The sequence below is a fragment of the Esox lucius genome, chromosome 7 (genome assembly GCF_011004845.1).
Source record: "Esox lucius isolate fEsoLuc1 chromosome 7, fEsoLuc1.pri, whole genome shotgun sequence".
Taxonomy (NCBI): Eukaryota; Metazoa; Chordata; class Actinopteri; order Esociformes; family Esocidae; genus Esox; species Esox lucius.
In genome coordinates, this window is record NC_047575.1 from 14,089,061 (window position 1) to 14,103,564 (window position 14,504).

At 40.7% G+C, this 14,504-nt stretch overlaps 1 protein-coding gene across 7 annotated transcripts; it reads right to left on the minus strand.

The window, feature by feature from the left end:
- Positions 1-2,682: 2,682 nt before the first annotated feature.
- tmlhe (trimethyllysine hydroxylase, epsilon) lies at positions 2,683-12,923 on the minus strand. 7 transcript variants are annotated; one of them, XM_034293568.1, is made up of 9 exons: positions 12,838-12,855; positions 9,968-10,059; positions 9,001-9,175; positions 8,581-8,757; positions 7,710-7,989; positions 6,309-6,428; positions 5,660-5,896; positions 5,269-5,407; positions 2,683-3,070 (listed from the first exon to the last, which is right to left on the minus strand). In XM_034293568.1, the coding sequence occupies exons 2-9, from the start codon at positions 9,992-9,994 to the stop codon at positions 2,939-2,941; spliced, it is 1,287 nt and encodes a 428-aa protein (XP_034149459.1). In that variant the 5' UTR covers positions 9,995-10,059; positions 12,838-12,855; the 3' UTR covers positions 2,683-2,938. The 7 variants fall into 7 exon arrangements, with proteins under 7 accessions (XP_034149459.1, XP_010892923.1, XP_010892928.1 ...); XM_010894621.4 differs by having other exon boundaries at positions 9,001-9,178; XM_010894626.2 differs by lacking the exon at positions 9,968-10,059 and having other exon boundaries at positions 9,001-9,178; positions 12,838-12,923.
- Between the last annotated feature and the right edge of the window lie 1,581 nt (positions 12,924-14,504).

Here is a 14,504-nt window from a genome sequence, read left to right on the forward strand (position 1 = left end):
ATTTAGTAGAACGGCTTAACTGAAAATAATGAATCTAGCTAAGCAAGTATACAACAGTTTTTCAATAAAGGTGACATTTTGTGATTATGAAAGCGCAAAAACATAATAACTAGCACCTCTTCTGTATTGAGTCCATGTAATAATAGTTCCAGTTTTTCTGCTTGTTCTACTGGGAAAAATCTTGTACTTTTGACTGATACTTTACTAAGGGGATTGGTGATGTTGGACTGGAGGAGGGCTGACGATTGACAAGGGGAGGACTGACGATTGACCAGGGAGGACTGACGATTGACCAGGTGAGGACTAAAGCTTAAACAGGGTGATGTTTGACAAGGGGAGAGCGGATACTTGACCAGGGGAGGGGTGACTTTCGACTGGGGGAGGGGTGATGATCGAGGAGGAGGAAGAACAGAGTTTCTGGGGAGGAATGATAATGTTCCTAATATGGATGCTGTACCTGTGTACTTTCTAAAATCATGACACCCAGCAACAAAACATTTAATGTAGGTGTCTTGTAATGATGGGCATTCCGAGTGATTCAGCTCCTGAAAGGGCTCTTCCTTATACTCGGCTGGAATCATGTTAGGGAGTAAAATGTGGCCTACGTCCAAATAGGTTGCAATCAACTGTGCTATTTATTACATCGCCTGCTTTTTCACTAAGAGCAAGATGCACTCTGCCTACTTACTGTATCCACATTGCAGATATGCATCTTAATATGATATATTAAATACTTTTCTTATTTCATCTGGAAATAAGCTAATAAATAAGTAAATTAAGGAGCCAAATTAAGGCCTGTTCATCGATGTCGGTTTCCAAAAAGAGCTGTTCATTCATTTAGAACCCATCACTATAAACAGGGCGACATAAGCGGTCGCATGGGGCCCCGACTGCTAGGGCGGCCTGGACAGATAGAGGAGAGGGGACCCAAATCTAATTTTGCTTAGGCCCCCCAAAAGGCTAGAGCTGGCACTGACTATAAACTATAGTTGACGCATCATAATCATCATGAAGCATTTTGTAATATTTTTTGCTTCAATTAGCACTACATAAAATGCTAATATTTAGACTTAATTCGAAGTGGATCTACAAAATCCCTAAGGAAGAAATGAATGGTGTAAGAACTGACAGAGATGCTTTTCCAGTTGCGCTGCAAGGTTTTTTAATGATTTTAACTCCTATCCTACTATTTCTGTATTTGTCTTGGCATAAAAAAATAGAAAAGCACCCAATGCAATGCAATTCAGGCTTTTTTTTAGTTGCGAAAAGTTTCTTTTGGTCATACTCAAGTAAAACCAGTGCTTGACCTAGGGCGCAACAGTTCAGCTGTACTTTTAATTTTAGGCAAACAGCATTCTGGTTGTTTTTTTTTGGCAAAAGAGCGGTCTGGGACATCTGGGCAGGGCCGGCCCAAGGCACAAGCGACATAAGCATCCGCTTAGGGCTGTCCCAGACTGCTAGTGAGCCACAGAACACTTGGGGAGAGGGGGCCCCGAAACAAAATTTTGCTTAGGACCGCCAAAAGGCTAGGGTCATCACCGCGTCTGGTTAAAGGATCAAGCCATATTAGCGTATACATTTTGATGAACATAGTCTAATGCACGTTTTGTCAGTTCCTGCATGTATTTTATCCCAAGTCAAGCGCTGGGTGTAACGTTTTGCAGCCTCACTCAGGTCTCATTATGAACAGTAAAGGTAATGCATGCCTATCCAGAACATTTTCACCCGTTTTCGCAAAAAAAAGAAGAATACAATTCAACAGGTAAAACATTTTACAGACCGACTACCACACTTCACACATGCACATGACCCCCAACCAGTAGGGGGTTTCACAGGCGAAAACTTTTTGTTTTAAGAAATGAACACTCCTGGGATTTCTTTTTTTAAAACCACCACATTTATTTCATAGTTAATAAGATAACATGTCCAATAACATTATTTTATGATTAAAAGTGCTTGAGACATACTGGAATTAAGGTTCAGTCCAAAACAACACAAAACATCAACTTACACCTAAATTGTTCAAAATACGATTGTTGCCCATATAAATGAAATGTCCATGCATCAAGCATATATCAGCATTTATGCATTGGAAACTCTGGATTTCACTGATTTTAGTGAGTATAAGTTCCAATAATGAAATGACCAAAAAAGCTTTGTAAAGATGTTAAGGGTCTAACTGGAGTGCAGGTACGCAGATGCAACACTTAAATCCTAAAACTGTCTTGAGAAAGTGTATCACAGGACAACGCCTACTTGAAAAATCTATATCAGGGCTGGCCAACCCTGTTCCTGGAGAGCCACAGTCCTGTAGGTTCTCTCCAACTCTTATTCAGCACACCTGATTCTAATTAGTAGTTGGATGAAAAGCAGACTCAGGTTAGTCACAAATGAGGCTGAAGAGAAAACCTACAGGACTGTGGCTCTCCGGGAACAGGGTTGGCCAGTCCTGATCTATATGTACATGAGAGTCTACCCAACCGTATTTCTACAGTTTTGCATTCTGAAGAATGTGACACAAAATACTGATTTGTTTTAAAAACACAATTTTGTCACTGTTTCATTGTTTCTTTGTGATTACTTTAATGTAATATAGTGTTTTCTTCCAAACCAATTAACACATACTACTGATATAATATTTTACTCTGCTCAATTGTATATCTGACCCAAATATTTAAAAAATAAATAATTCAGCAATATTTTTATGACTGATTAGGTCTTGTCTTTTCTATTTAATTACGAAATGGTTGGAATTTAGTGCTAGTAACCGAACGGTCACATGTTCAAATCCCATATTTGATGGGGATAAAAATCTGTCATTGTGCCCTTTAGCAAGACACTTAACCCTAATTGATCATGTATTTTGCTCTGGATAAAAGCAACTCCTAAATGACTAAAATCTAAAATGTTTTGGACACTCAAGATGGTGACTCTTAACTCAAGCCTGCAGACCCAGGGAGCGGGCAGTGTTCAGGACGTCGTCCCTGGTCAGGTAGCAGCCACACAGTTGCCGCAGGCCTGTGAAGGACTCCCGACCATGCATAACACGCCAGTTGTCAATGAAGAGAACCTACCAATAAAATGAAAATGTTGTTTCTGTCAAAATCTTTGAGAAATGCTCGATACTGCCCAATTCTGGCTTCAGAATGTCAGCCTCTTGTGTCAACGCTTAGCTGAACACATTACACCAATTCTTAGGTCTTTGCACTGGCTCCCTGTGTCTCATTAAGACACTGCTCCTTGTCTATAAATCACTGAATGCTTCAGGGCCAGGTTACATGTCAGACCTCTCTCAGTAGACCAGTGTTTCCCAATCCTGGTCCTCAGGACCCAAAGGGGTGCACATTTTTGTTTTTGCCCAAGCATTCACACACATGGTTTAAATGTTGCCCTACCACTCACACACCTGGTTTAAATGTTGCCCTACCACTCACACACCTGGTTTAAATGTTGCCCTACCACTCACCCACCTGGTTTAAATGTTGCCCTACGACTTGCATACTTGATTAGCCTAATCAATCTGTCATCCAGTCTTTCATTTGGATCAGGTGTGTGAGTGCTTGGAAAACAAGAAACCAGGAAGGCCTGGTTCAGCCGGCCCGCAATAGAAAGTGTTGATCATGGCCGCCCTCTCAAGATTCTAACCTAGGTCGCACACGTGAAAGGCTGTGTCTTTAACCACAACACCACAGAGCTGACCATTTGCCGGGTGTCAGTATAGCATTTTGACATTATATAATGTTGTCATGCATTAACATCACGTCAAGTTTGAATATTTTGTTAGACACCATTAACCATCGTGTTAAACTAAGTAACGTTTCTTATGAAGTTTACCTCCACCACAAATAGTATCTATTAACTGTATGACTTTGCCACTGGACGTTTAAACAGCTTATTTGCGATTTGTGAATGACACTGATATAATAATTACTGTATCAATATAGGTGACGATAACAGACTTTTACGTCAACAGAAAAGACGAGGTTTGACCATCCTGAAGAAACGGTTAGACATTATTCAAAAATCCACCAGAAATAGTCGCAATATAACAGTAAACTTGTGATGGCCGTTCTTCTAGCAGCAGGATATTATGCTCGCAGCGCTAACTCAGATTTTCTTTTTCAAAATAAACGTTTATAATGTTGTTGCTGTTGTATAAATAAATAAAATAATGTCTGTTCCAATGTTGTTCTTGTCTGTTCTTTTTTTTTTTACATACTAGATTGTTAACTATATGGCCTTTATTGTGATAATGAAAATCTGAGTGCTGCCAGCATAATATCCTGCTGCTAAAATAACGCTAATGAAGCCTCGTTTGGCCATCACTAGAGTAAACAGTTTCATTTTAGTCTTCCTGTAGCTATAGAAGGTTGTAGCCAGCAACGTTTTTGTCTATTCCGAACCAATCCTCTTTTACCACTGGTCGTTTTAACAGCTCATTAGCCATTCGTGAATGACATTATCTATCAATATAGGTGACGATATATTTATAACTGATTTTTGTCAAATGAAAAGACGAGAGAATCGTGTAGGGAGCGAAGTGTTTGTCTTTCCTGAACAAATCCTAATATCCATCAGAACTGTTTAATTTTAGGCTTCCTATCACGTAGCTACATAAAGTTATAGCCAGCAAAGTTTTTATCTGTCCTGAACCTCAGGCATCATGTGTGTTGACTGCTACAGGAGTCGAACGCGGGACCTGTTGTTCCGCAGCCCGTGTCTTTAACCACTACGCTATTTAACAAGGGGTAGTCAGTCAAGCAGTCAGTCAGTCAGGGACGGACCGACTCAGTAAGAGACATTCACTCTTCGAGGCCGGCTCCTCTTACGCGGTCCGGCAAAATAAAAAACGTGCACCCCTTTGGGTCCCGAGGACCAGGATTGGGAGACACTGCTCTAGACCCCTCAGGTCATCAGGGTCAGGTCTGCTAACTGTTTCCAGATTGAAGACAGAGGCTGGTGAGGCAATGTTTAGTCATTAAGCTGCACACAGTTAGAACAACCTGCCAGAAAGTTTAGACTTGCTCCAACACTGACCGCTTTTAAATCTAGGCCAAAAACCTTCAATGTTCTCTTCCGCCTGTTATTCATCTTTTAATCATCTTTTAGCCATCTTAGATGTGATGTTTTTATTTGTATGCTTTGTTTTTTGTGCTAAATTATTTTTTCCCCAATGTATAGCACTTGGAATTGCCCTGTGTATGAAAGGTGCTATACAAATAAACTTGCCTTGCCTTGTGATGAATTATTTCTGTCAAGACTACTTACCTTTCCAGGCTTCAGTTTGACCCACAACTCGTTCTCTGGCTTCCTCAGCTCTGTGGTAAGCTCTCTGTGAGCCACGTACCATCGCTTGACAATGTCATGTGGGACAGTGTTTATGACGGCACGGTCATAATTATTGTACCTGAAAGAGAAGCAATCCAACAGAAGGTGATAAAATATTATAACTCAATATCAGATCATAGACATTTATTACGTTGAAACGTACAGTTAGTGCACTGATCTTAAGATAGCCTGGTCAAACACAACAGTCTAGAAATATTGTTCTCAATCGCGGGAAATGCTCTACCGATAGAGTTTCTCAAATGCATTAAACCCAAAGTAAATAGGTAACCAGGACTGGAACATTAGTTGTTTTTAGTAGCACAGATCATACCGAATCATGTAGATCTCATTGTTCCAGGGATACACGTTGAGCACAGGTCCAATGCCGATCATGTGATTTTGGTGTTTGCTGACTTTTTCAATGTACTCATGCTTGATTGGCACCCGTGCTAGCAGCTCAAAGTGTTCTGGCGTCTTCTTCAGCACTTGGCCTGCAGAATAGAATCCATCCACCAGAAGTGTTCTTCCTCCTGTTCCCTCATGTCTAAGGCAATGGAACACTTGGATCCTGCAAGTCAGTGGCATCAGTGTCAGTCACATGTTGTTTTGTCTGCCCAGCAGGTGGCAAATTCCCCGGTTAATGAGTGAGAGACCAAGGGGAGCTTAGTTTTACACTGTAGTCTTCTTTTATCAAGTTTCCACCAATATGTGACACAGCAAAAATTGACCTTATCAGTAGAAAATGCCATAAACAGGGGATGATACTGTGTGAACAGCTTGAAAAAGCTGGTTCAGAAAGCTGTATCCAGTTACAGTTATGCATTTAAGTAATACAGCAATAGCCTAACACATTGACTTACATAGATGTCTAATGTGTATTCGTCTGGGAAATAAATTACTGTTCAAAAAGGCGTTACATGATTTCCCCCTACAGTGAAAATGAATACCATTCCATGTGTGAACATTATCTGAATACCTACCCACATGGTTCCTGGAAGTATGTGGTGTCTGTGTGGCGGTCCAGGGCCAATTTAGTATATGCAGTGTCTCCTCTGGAGAAGTCTGATGTGAAGTTCCACATCTTGCCATACATTGTCTCTCTAACAGGAAACACATTTCAAAACAAAACCAAGAGTTAGCTGTATCAAAAATAAATAACTAAAGCACTATTCAGAAACAGCTGGGTTCTAATTGAGGGGGATCTTCTGTTTCTTTGGGTTTTAGGAAGAGGGCAATTACTTTTGATTAATAAACATCTTCAATGCATTAGAAGAAAATGGTTAAATATGGCAATCGTGTGCAATTCCTATAGCACTCCTGCTTCCTCCCTTCCACCCCTTTTCTTCACTCCAAATGAAAGCCCAGCAGGAAATGGACACACCGTGTAGATTCATGTGGACCTTTCCTCTCTTAAAACATTTGCCACTAAACTGACCAATGTGAAAGTGAAAAAATCCCCCATACTTTGGACATCTATATTCAAAGAAACTGTCCGTGCACGTTAATTTTACCACACTGTCGTTTTCAGTACTTCATGCACACTCTTGCAAAAAAGTATGCCACTAAGTATTTTCCTATTAGGTCAATTAGTATAGGATTGGAGAACAAATTGAAAAGAATCGTAGACTGTTCCTCTTTACAGAATCTTTCCAGATTCAAACAACATCTGTTCAATTCAAACCAAAGATTTTCAATGGACTTCAAGTCAATAGACAGAGATGGCCATTTAAAAATGTTGATTTTACAGTCAACTTCAATGTGTGCTTGTAGTCAAGGACTTGAAGGAAATTCAACTTGCGGACGAATTTCAGCCTCTTTGTAGAAGCAACTAAGTTTTGGGCCAAAATATCTTGGTACCAGGTGAAGTTCACATTGCCTTATTAAGAATCCAAGAACCAAGTAGCCCCATGATATCAGAAAATAGAAGATAAACTACATATTTCCTATAACCTTTTTCCACATACACACACAACCCTCAACTGGACAAAATCTTGCACCTTACACATTTACCTTTATGTTATTTTTTTAGAAATGTTTTAATGCACACACTATTTTTATGCTCAGTCCACTGTTCTCATTTGTTTTTATTTCCCTTACCCCTTACTTTTGTAAAAATAGTTGCACCAACAACCAGAACAAATTACTTGTTTGTTGTGAAACTTACCTGGCAATGAAACTGGTTCTGATTCCGATATTACAACAGTCACATTCGTGGCCAAAAGTATTGGCGCCCTAGCATATTATTTAAATAATGCACCATTTCTTCTAGAAAATGGTTGGGTCACTATGTGAACTGAAATTAGTACATTAGTTAGCTGAGCTATGGTGAAACTCCCCATTAACTCTCCTCCCCCAAGACACAACAGAGGGGCTTACTGCACCTGATAAGGCTCACCCTCCTGGTGACCGTCTCTGTAGCCTCAACAGTGGAAGGAACACCCTCCACAAAAGCAATGCCATACAGCAGGAAGTTACTTAGGAAGTTCTTCAGTTCTTCATCACAGGTCATGAACTTGTCCCAGTTGGCAAAGGGCACCTTGGCACTGGTATAGATGTCTGAGTTCCAGACAATGCGTGGCTGCATGGCACTCTGCTTCTGTCCCTCATAGCTGTTCTGAGCCAGCCAACTCAGGTTGTACCTGGTCACATGACCATCAGGCCCTTTGGTGGACACATAAAAGGCAATTCAGTCTATTACATAATTATCAACCATTAAACATGAATGATGAGTAATAACAGGTGAATCCATCACAGTCCTGCCAAAGAGAACATGAGATGTATTTTAAATTAAGTTACTGGCACAGATGTAAAGTCCTTCCTTAATCGGTGAATGGCTACTGTTCAAAAGGTACAACGTTTTGTGAAATTTGCAAATCGGGGGCAGTGTTAGGTTTTAATCACACAGTATTAGGTTTTAATTAACTTGATTTTGCATGACCAGCCCAAAGTTTCTGGAGCCCTACCCAAACTGGAGATTTATTGTAAGAGTTGTTCGTCTGAAGACAACACTCACCGGAATCCTATTTCTTTTTCTATTTCTGAAAGTGCAAGATAAGCTATCCTTGTTACCAACCTTATGTTGTTACTGAAGGTTTGGCAACACAAGTAACTATATCAGGTTTAGCAGCAGTGAAAACGTCCTTCAGGATCTGAGAGAAATTCACACTTGTCCCAAATAATATGGTATCATTTAAAAACAAAGTTGACAAAGTCACCTCTGTTTGAAAAAGAAATCTTAAATCTAATACTTACATGTGAGAAAGAGATTCTCATCATCCACCCTGTAGTTTGTTGGATGTATGTTCAGCTCCACATTTGCTGTGTCCAGGTTCCTCTGGTTTGTCTTACTATTGTAGCAGGAGGCAGAGCGGCAGTGATCCCGTAACCACACATAGTCAAAGTGCATCACAAGCCCTCCATAGCTAAGCTCTGCCGATTCAGATTTACAAGTAAATATTAATCTACAATGGGAAAAGTGCCAGGCCCAGACCCAGTTCCACCCATTGTACCACATTAATCTCTGAAAATGTAAGAAACACCTTTTGTTATTTTAATATTATTGAAGCTGTATCTCAGAGCAGACAGCTACTAACAAATGGCGTAGTGCAAATCTAATGTTGAATACAGTATTTAATAAATGAGAACAATAAAAACAATCGACAAGTCACTCACCAAGACATTCTTCCTGAAGTTGCAAGCGACAGCTTGTTGGTTGTGGAGCAGTATGTTGCCAATGTTTCACATTATTTTGGGTTCTTGTGAGTACAGAGACCAAAGGTATCTGTGCATTCGATATGGGTTGCAAATAGCCATGTAAATGGCAGAAGACCCGAGCCAAAGACATCGCCTGCTGAAAGAGAAAACGTAACAGTGATCATGGACAAATTCAAAACCCAACTGGCTGCAGTGTAGAGTGGGGTTAGTAAAGACATAGCGTTTATTGAGCCAGGGAAATCATTAACCAACAAGAATTATGAATGTTACCAAATACTAAGAAAAAAGTCATTTCATGGAGGGACAGTCTGCAAAGATGAAAACTACAGGGTAAATTGGTGCATAGGTAAAGTGGTAAGCAGGTCAGGTAAAAAAAAAGAACTTAAATAAATTTAGCCTCATAGCTAATGATGATTGCCATTTGGGCGTCTAAGCTACAATGTCTTTAGCTAGCATAAAAGTGCATCTGTGTTTTACAAATGTGCAAGTTAATATTGCTCAAATGTGTGTCTTGTAATGTAGCCATGGTTACCATACCCCATTTAAATGACAAATACACTTTATCAGTGTTTTTCTTAGTATATTTGCACTGTACAAAGCATTTGAACTGAAGATTTTTAGGGTATAAAACATTATTGCACCACAGTTGGAATTGTCTTTGGATGCTCTGTATGATGTCATGTTACGTTTTGTGTTGACCCCAGGAAGTAGCTGCTTCCTTTTACTATATCGCTTTTTATTGTTTATTTGTGTTTTCTATTACAAGTGACATGACTGCTGTGCCTTAAGAAGCAAATCCCACTATTTGTTAAATGTAGTCTGAATTCAAAAAAATTATGATTTCTAAATGAACATTGAGGGGAGGATTTGATGTAAAAGAGTTTAAGGTCTAATTGAATGTTCTTTGAATTTTTCATGACTGTACCTTAATTGGAGACTGGTATTGTCGCATATCTCTCCGTTTTTTGTCCAATCATTCTTTAGTGTTTTCAGAATATCCACATTAATGATGAGTTGCTGTGTAGATCAGTGCATTAAGTAGATAACACACCAGTAGTAGAGGGGTATAGACTAAATAAATGTGCAATGTTGGAAATAGAGCTATTTTAATGTGAAAAGAACCCCAGAAGTGTTCACAATATGCAGAAATACTGGAATTTAGGGTTACGCCAACCACAACTATTGTTTTTAAAGAAAAAGAAAAGCGTTTCCTTTAAACTTTTGCTAAGTTCATTTAAATTCAGATACTTGTTTGTGTTTCTCTCAAAGTAGGCTGGCAATCACTTTTGGAATGCTAATATTGGGTGCTTTAATATTGGGTGATTTGAAAAAAACTAGCAGGAGTTTACAGTGAACTTCTATCGTCTTGCCGGTACAATCTCTTTGTGTACAGGCTTCTGGTTTGTCCCGTTCCTGGTTTTGGTTGTCACTATTTCCACATTTTGGCCGGAGACTGTGGGATTCATTACAGATAGGTACCACCCTCTGATGTCCCAGTAAGTATTACCACTCCTTCCCCATCTTCCCCCCTTTTTTACTTAACTCGAGAGATTAGGAGTAAACATGTTAGGATACGCATGAGAAATGGTTCATTAGGCCATGGTCTATTCCAGCCTTAATAGTGGAGTAGAACCCATTTGATATGCTAACAAACAGAAATACAACACTGTGAATCAAAAATCAAGTGATGAATAGAAAATAACATTTGACATAGACTATTCTGAAAACCAGATCCAATAGATCCAATATTACCATTGGATATATGGTCTTCATTCTTGGGAGCTGAAGGAACTATACCCAGTGGATACTAGTCTGATGGACTGTTGTAGGGCATTAACCAATTGTGTGGAATGTATAGGTTCACAGGTTGGGACATTGGCATTGCGACAGATAACACCAGTGACTGGCTACTTGGAACTGACAGGATGGGAATGCCCAAGTACCTCCTATTGATGCTCCTGATAATCCTGCTGCTAATGATGCCCGCCATGCTGCTGCCCAGGCAGAACATACCAACAAAGTGGGGTGTCAATGACATCAAGGTAAAAGACACTTGAGGGGGTTTGCCTCAACAGGACAACCGCACGAGGCTGGAGCCACTGAAGAGCACTCCCATCCAATCTCACCATGGGATCAACACTGTTGGCTCTTACATTAATGTATTCACAGAATACAAGTGATGGGTACGCACAGAGTCAGAAACTGACGTTTCTGACCACATAACATATAAGCGTAAGTCCACTGGGAGGGAGGCGGGGGTGGCTCAAACTGGAGTGTCACCGAGCGCCTCACTGGCATGGCGGGAATGCAGACTTGCCAAGCAGTGGTTATGAGGCTTGCCATTCACCGCTAGGTGGTCACACCGGTGATGAGAGCCTTTAAAAATGCTGTTGGTAATGAAGCAGAGATCCCCCTATGGGGCAGAGCTCCACGAAAGAGAACTGAAGTTTCTGACCACATAACATCATAAGCGCAAGTTAACATTGATAGTGTTTATTCTATCAATTTCTATTCTATCAATTATTTTAAAGAAAAAGGTCCTACCTCGTTTAAAACCAAACTGTTCACATAGAAAAAAAGATTTTACAGACACCAACTGTTTACATAACATATATTTAGTAAGATTTGGAAAATAAGTCAAAAATGGTGTGTGGACAATTAACCAGTATAACCAGATTCCGATGTACATGATAGTACAGAAATATTTCATCTCAATGGTTTACTGAAAATATTGAAATACTGCAATTATTAAAATTCCACTGCTTTTTTATCCACTAAGTAGAAGCCAAATAATAGTCAACAACTCCTCAGACCGATTTCATGAATTACACTTAGACCTACCAGCACCGTCACATGACATTATAAACCACGTACCCGAAGGCTGCTCAACTGACCCCATACCGAGAGAACAGTTGTGCGAAGATAGCACTTTTTTGGTTAGGTTTGCATTAATTCAGATTTTCTCCCCCATTCAGCATCAGTTAAGCAACATCTTGACACACATAGCAACTGTTCACCTTAATAAATAACAGTACATTGCCCATGGCGTAACTGATGCTGAATGTAAAAAACGTCAATATTTTTTGGGATAAACCTAACTTCACCGAAAAAACTAACGCTCATCGCCGCGATGTGCAAATAAATCATAAACGATGCCATGAACAAATGGATTAGTGTGGATTCGAACTCCATGTTTGATGGTCTGATCATGCAAACAATAATTGTACTGTAGTCACAGAACGAGAACAATATGACGGATACCAGAAAGTTTTCTCGATGTAGCTAGCTAGCACTGAGTTGTTGGACTTTCGACGAACCGCTACATTCATTCAATCGCTGAGATAAATAAATATACAAAATGTTTCATAGTCATAGTCTGAACTCAAATAGCATACTACATTCTTAGTCCTGCAAGTATGTACTTCGCGGGGGATGGTGAAGTAACCTACGTACTTTTATGTTAGACGATAATGCGCGACAAAATTATCAAATGTTGAGACGCGATTTTACTCCTTCGTCATAAGATTGCGTCTCAACATTTGATCATTTTGTCACGCATAATCATCACGCCAAGTTTGAATATTTAGCTAGACACGATTAAGCATTGTGTTAAATTAAAGTTTATGAATAATTTACTTTACTACCAATTGCATATATGAACTGTATGGCTTTTGCCACAAGCTAGTAACTTACTGCTTGGAATAGTCATACTAGTTAGTCCCATCCGGGTAGCTAGATATCATTGACAGCATATCGCTGGCATACATTTCTATAGATTCAAATGTGGCCACTTACCTTTCCTAATTCACAATGCTATCACTCAAATCAATGAAAATAGTACAGCCCGTCCCACATGGACGTGTCATAATACCCATAAAACCTTGCGGTCGAAAACGGCAATGGTCGTTTTTCCAACACATTACTTTTTCCAAAAAGGTATTTTATATCTATGGAGAAAGAATACTGCTAAAATGTTTGTATTCACAGAAAACAACTCACAATGTAAACCTTGAGCTCATGAGCTTGACAGAGTGATGTCCTCTAATGGGACCTGTGCTCACAGCCCAGCATCACGCAGCTCGGTTGGCATTCGCCAGAGAACACCAGAATTGGCAGGTCTGCCATTGGTGCCCCGTTATCTTCACAGGTGAGAGCAGGTTTACACTGAACACGTGACAGATGTGAAAGAGTCTGGAAACAGCATGGTGAACATTATGCTGCCTGCAACATCATCCAGCATGACTGGTTTGGCGGTGGGTCTGTGATGGTCTGGGGAAGCATATCCTTGGAGGGTTGCACAGACCTCCACATGCTAGCCAACGGTACCCTGACTGCTGTGAGGTATCGGGGTGAATCCTCAGACCCATTGTTAGACCTTGTGCTGCTGCAGTGGGCCCTGGGACAATGCCCAGCCTCATGTGGCAAGAGTGTGTAGGCAGTTACTGGATGACGAAGGCATTGATGCCTTTGACTGGCCCTCACGTTCCCCAGACCTGAATCCAATTGAGAACATCTGGAAATCTCTGGGAACCTCCGGGGGGGCGGCATCGGATGCACCTCTATGTATCGGTGTATCCGATGCCCCCGAGTAGTGCCATAGACTGTCCAGGAGCTCACTGATGCCCTGATCCAGGTCTGGGAGGAGATCCCCAGGACAACGTCTCATCAGGAGCATGCCCAGACATTGTCAGGAGTGCATACAGACTGCAGCGTGCCAGACATTGATGGAGGAGGTCAGGATGGACTTATCATAGTCGTTGGCAGGTTGAACTTCTTCAGCTGACGCAGTACATCCACTTCTGTGCTTTCTTTGTAAGAGAAGTGAGGTTCAGCTCCCACTTCAGGTCCTGGGCGATGGTGGTGTCCAGAAAGTGAACAGACTTCACAGAGTTGACAGTGGAACCACCTACTGCGATGGGGGGGAGGGCGGCTGGGCTTCTCCTGAAGTCCACTATCATCTTCACAGTCTTTAGGGTGTTCAGCTCCAATTTGTTCTGACTGCACCAGGACAATAGATGGTCAATCTCCCACCTGTAGGTAGACTTGTTTCCATCAGAAATAAGTCCAATGAGGGTGGTGTCATCTGCAAACTTCAAGAGCTTGACAGTGTGGTGACAGGAGGTGCAGCTGTTGGTGTACAGGACACGGCCTCAGGGGGAGCCGGTACTGGTGGTCATGGGGTTGGGCAGGTGCTTCCCCCGCCACACATGCTGCCTGACACCATTTCAGTCTTGGGGGTTTTTTGTAAACAAAGTTTGAGGTTGTAACAGTTGCATGGGTCCATTTGGATATTTTACAAACTGCAATACTTTATCTTTATATCCAAATGCAAAATTTTTTATGAAAATGTTGATGATTACATGATTAATTTCGTTGCACTGCAGTCTGGAAGTCTTAAAACAAAAGATAATAAGCAAATCTGTCCAGAAGACAAGATGATAATGACTGGGAGTGACCTCCCA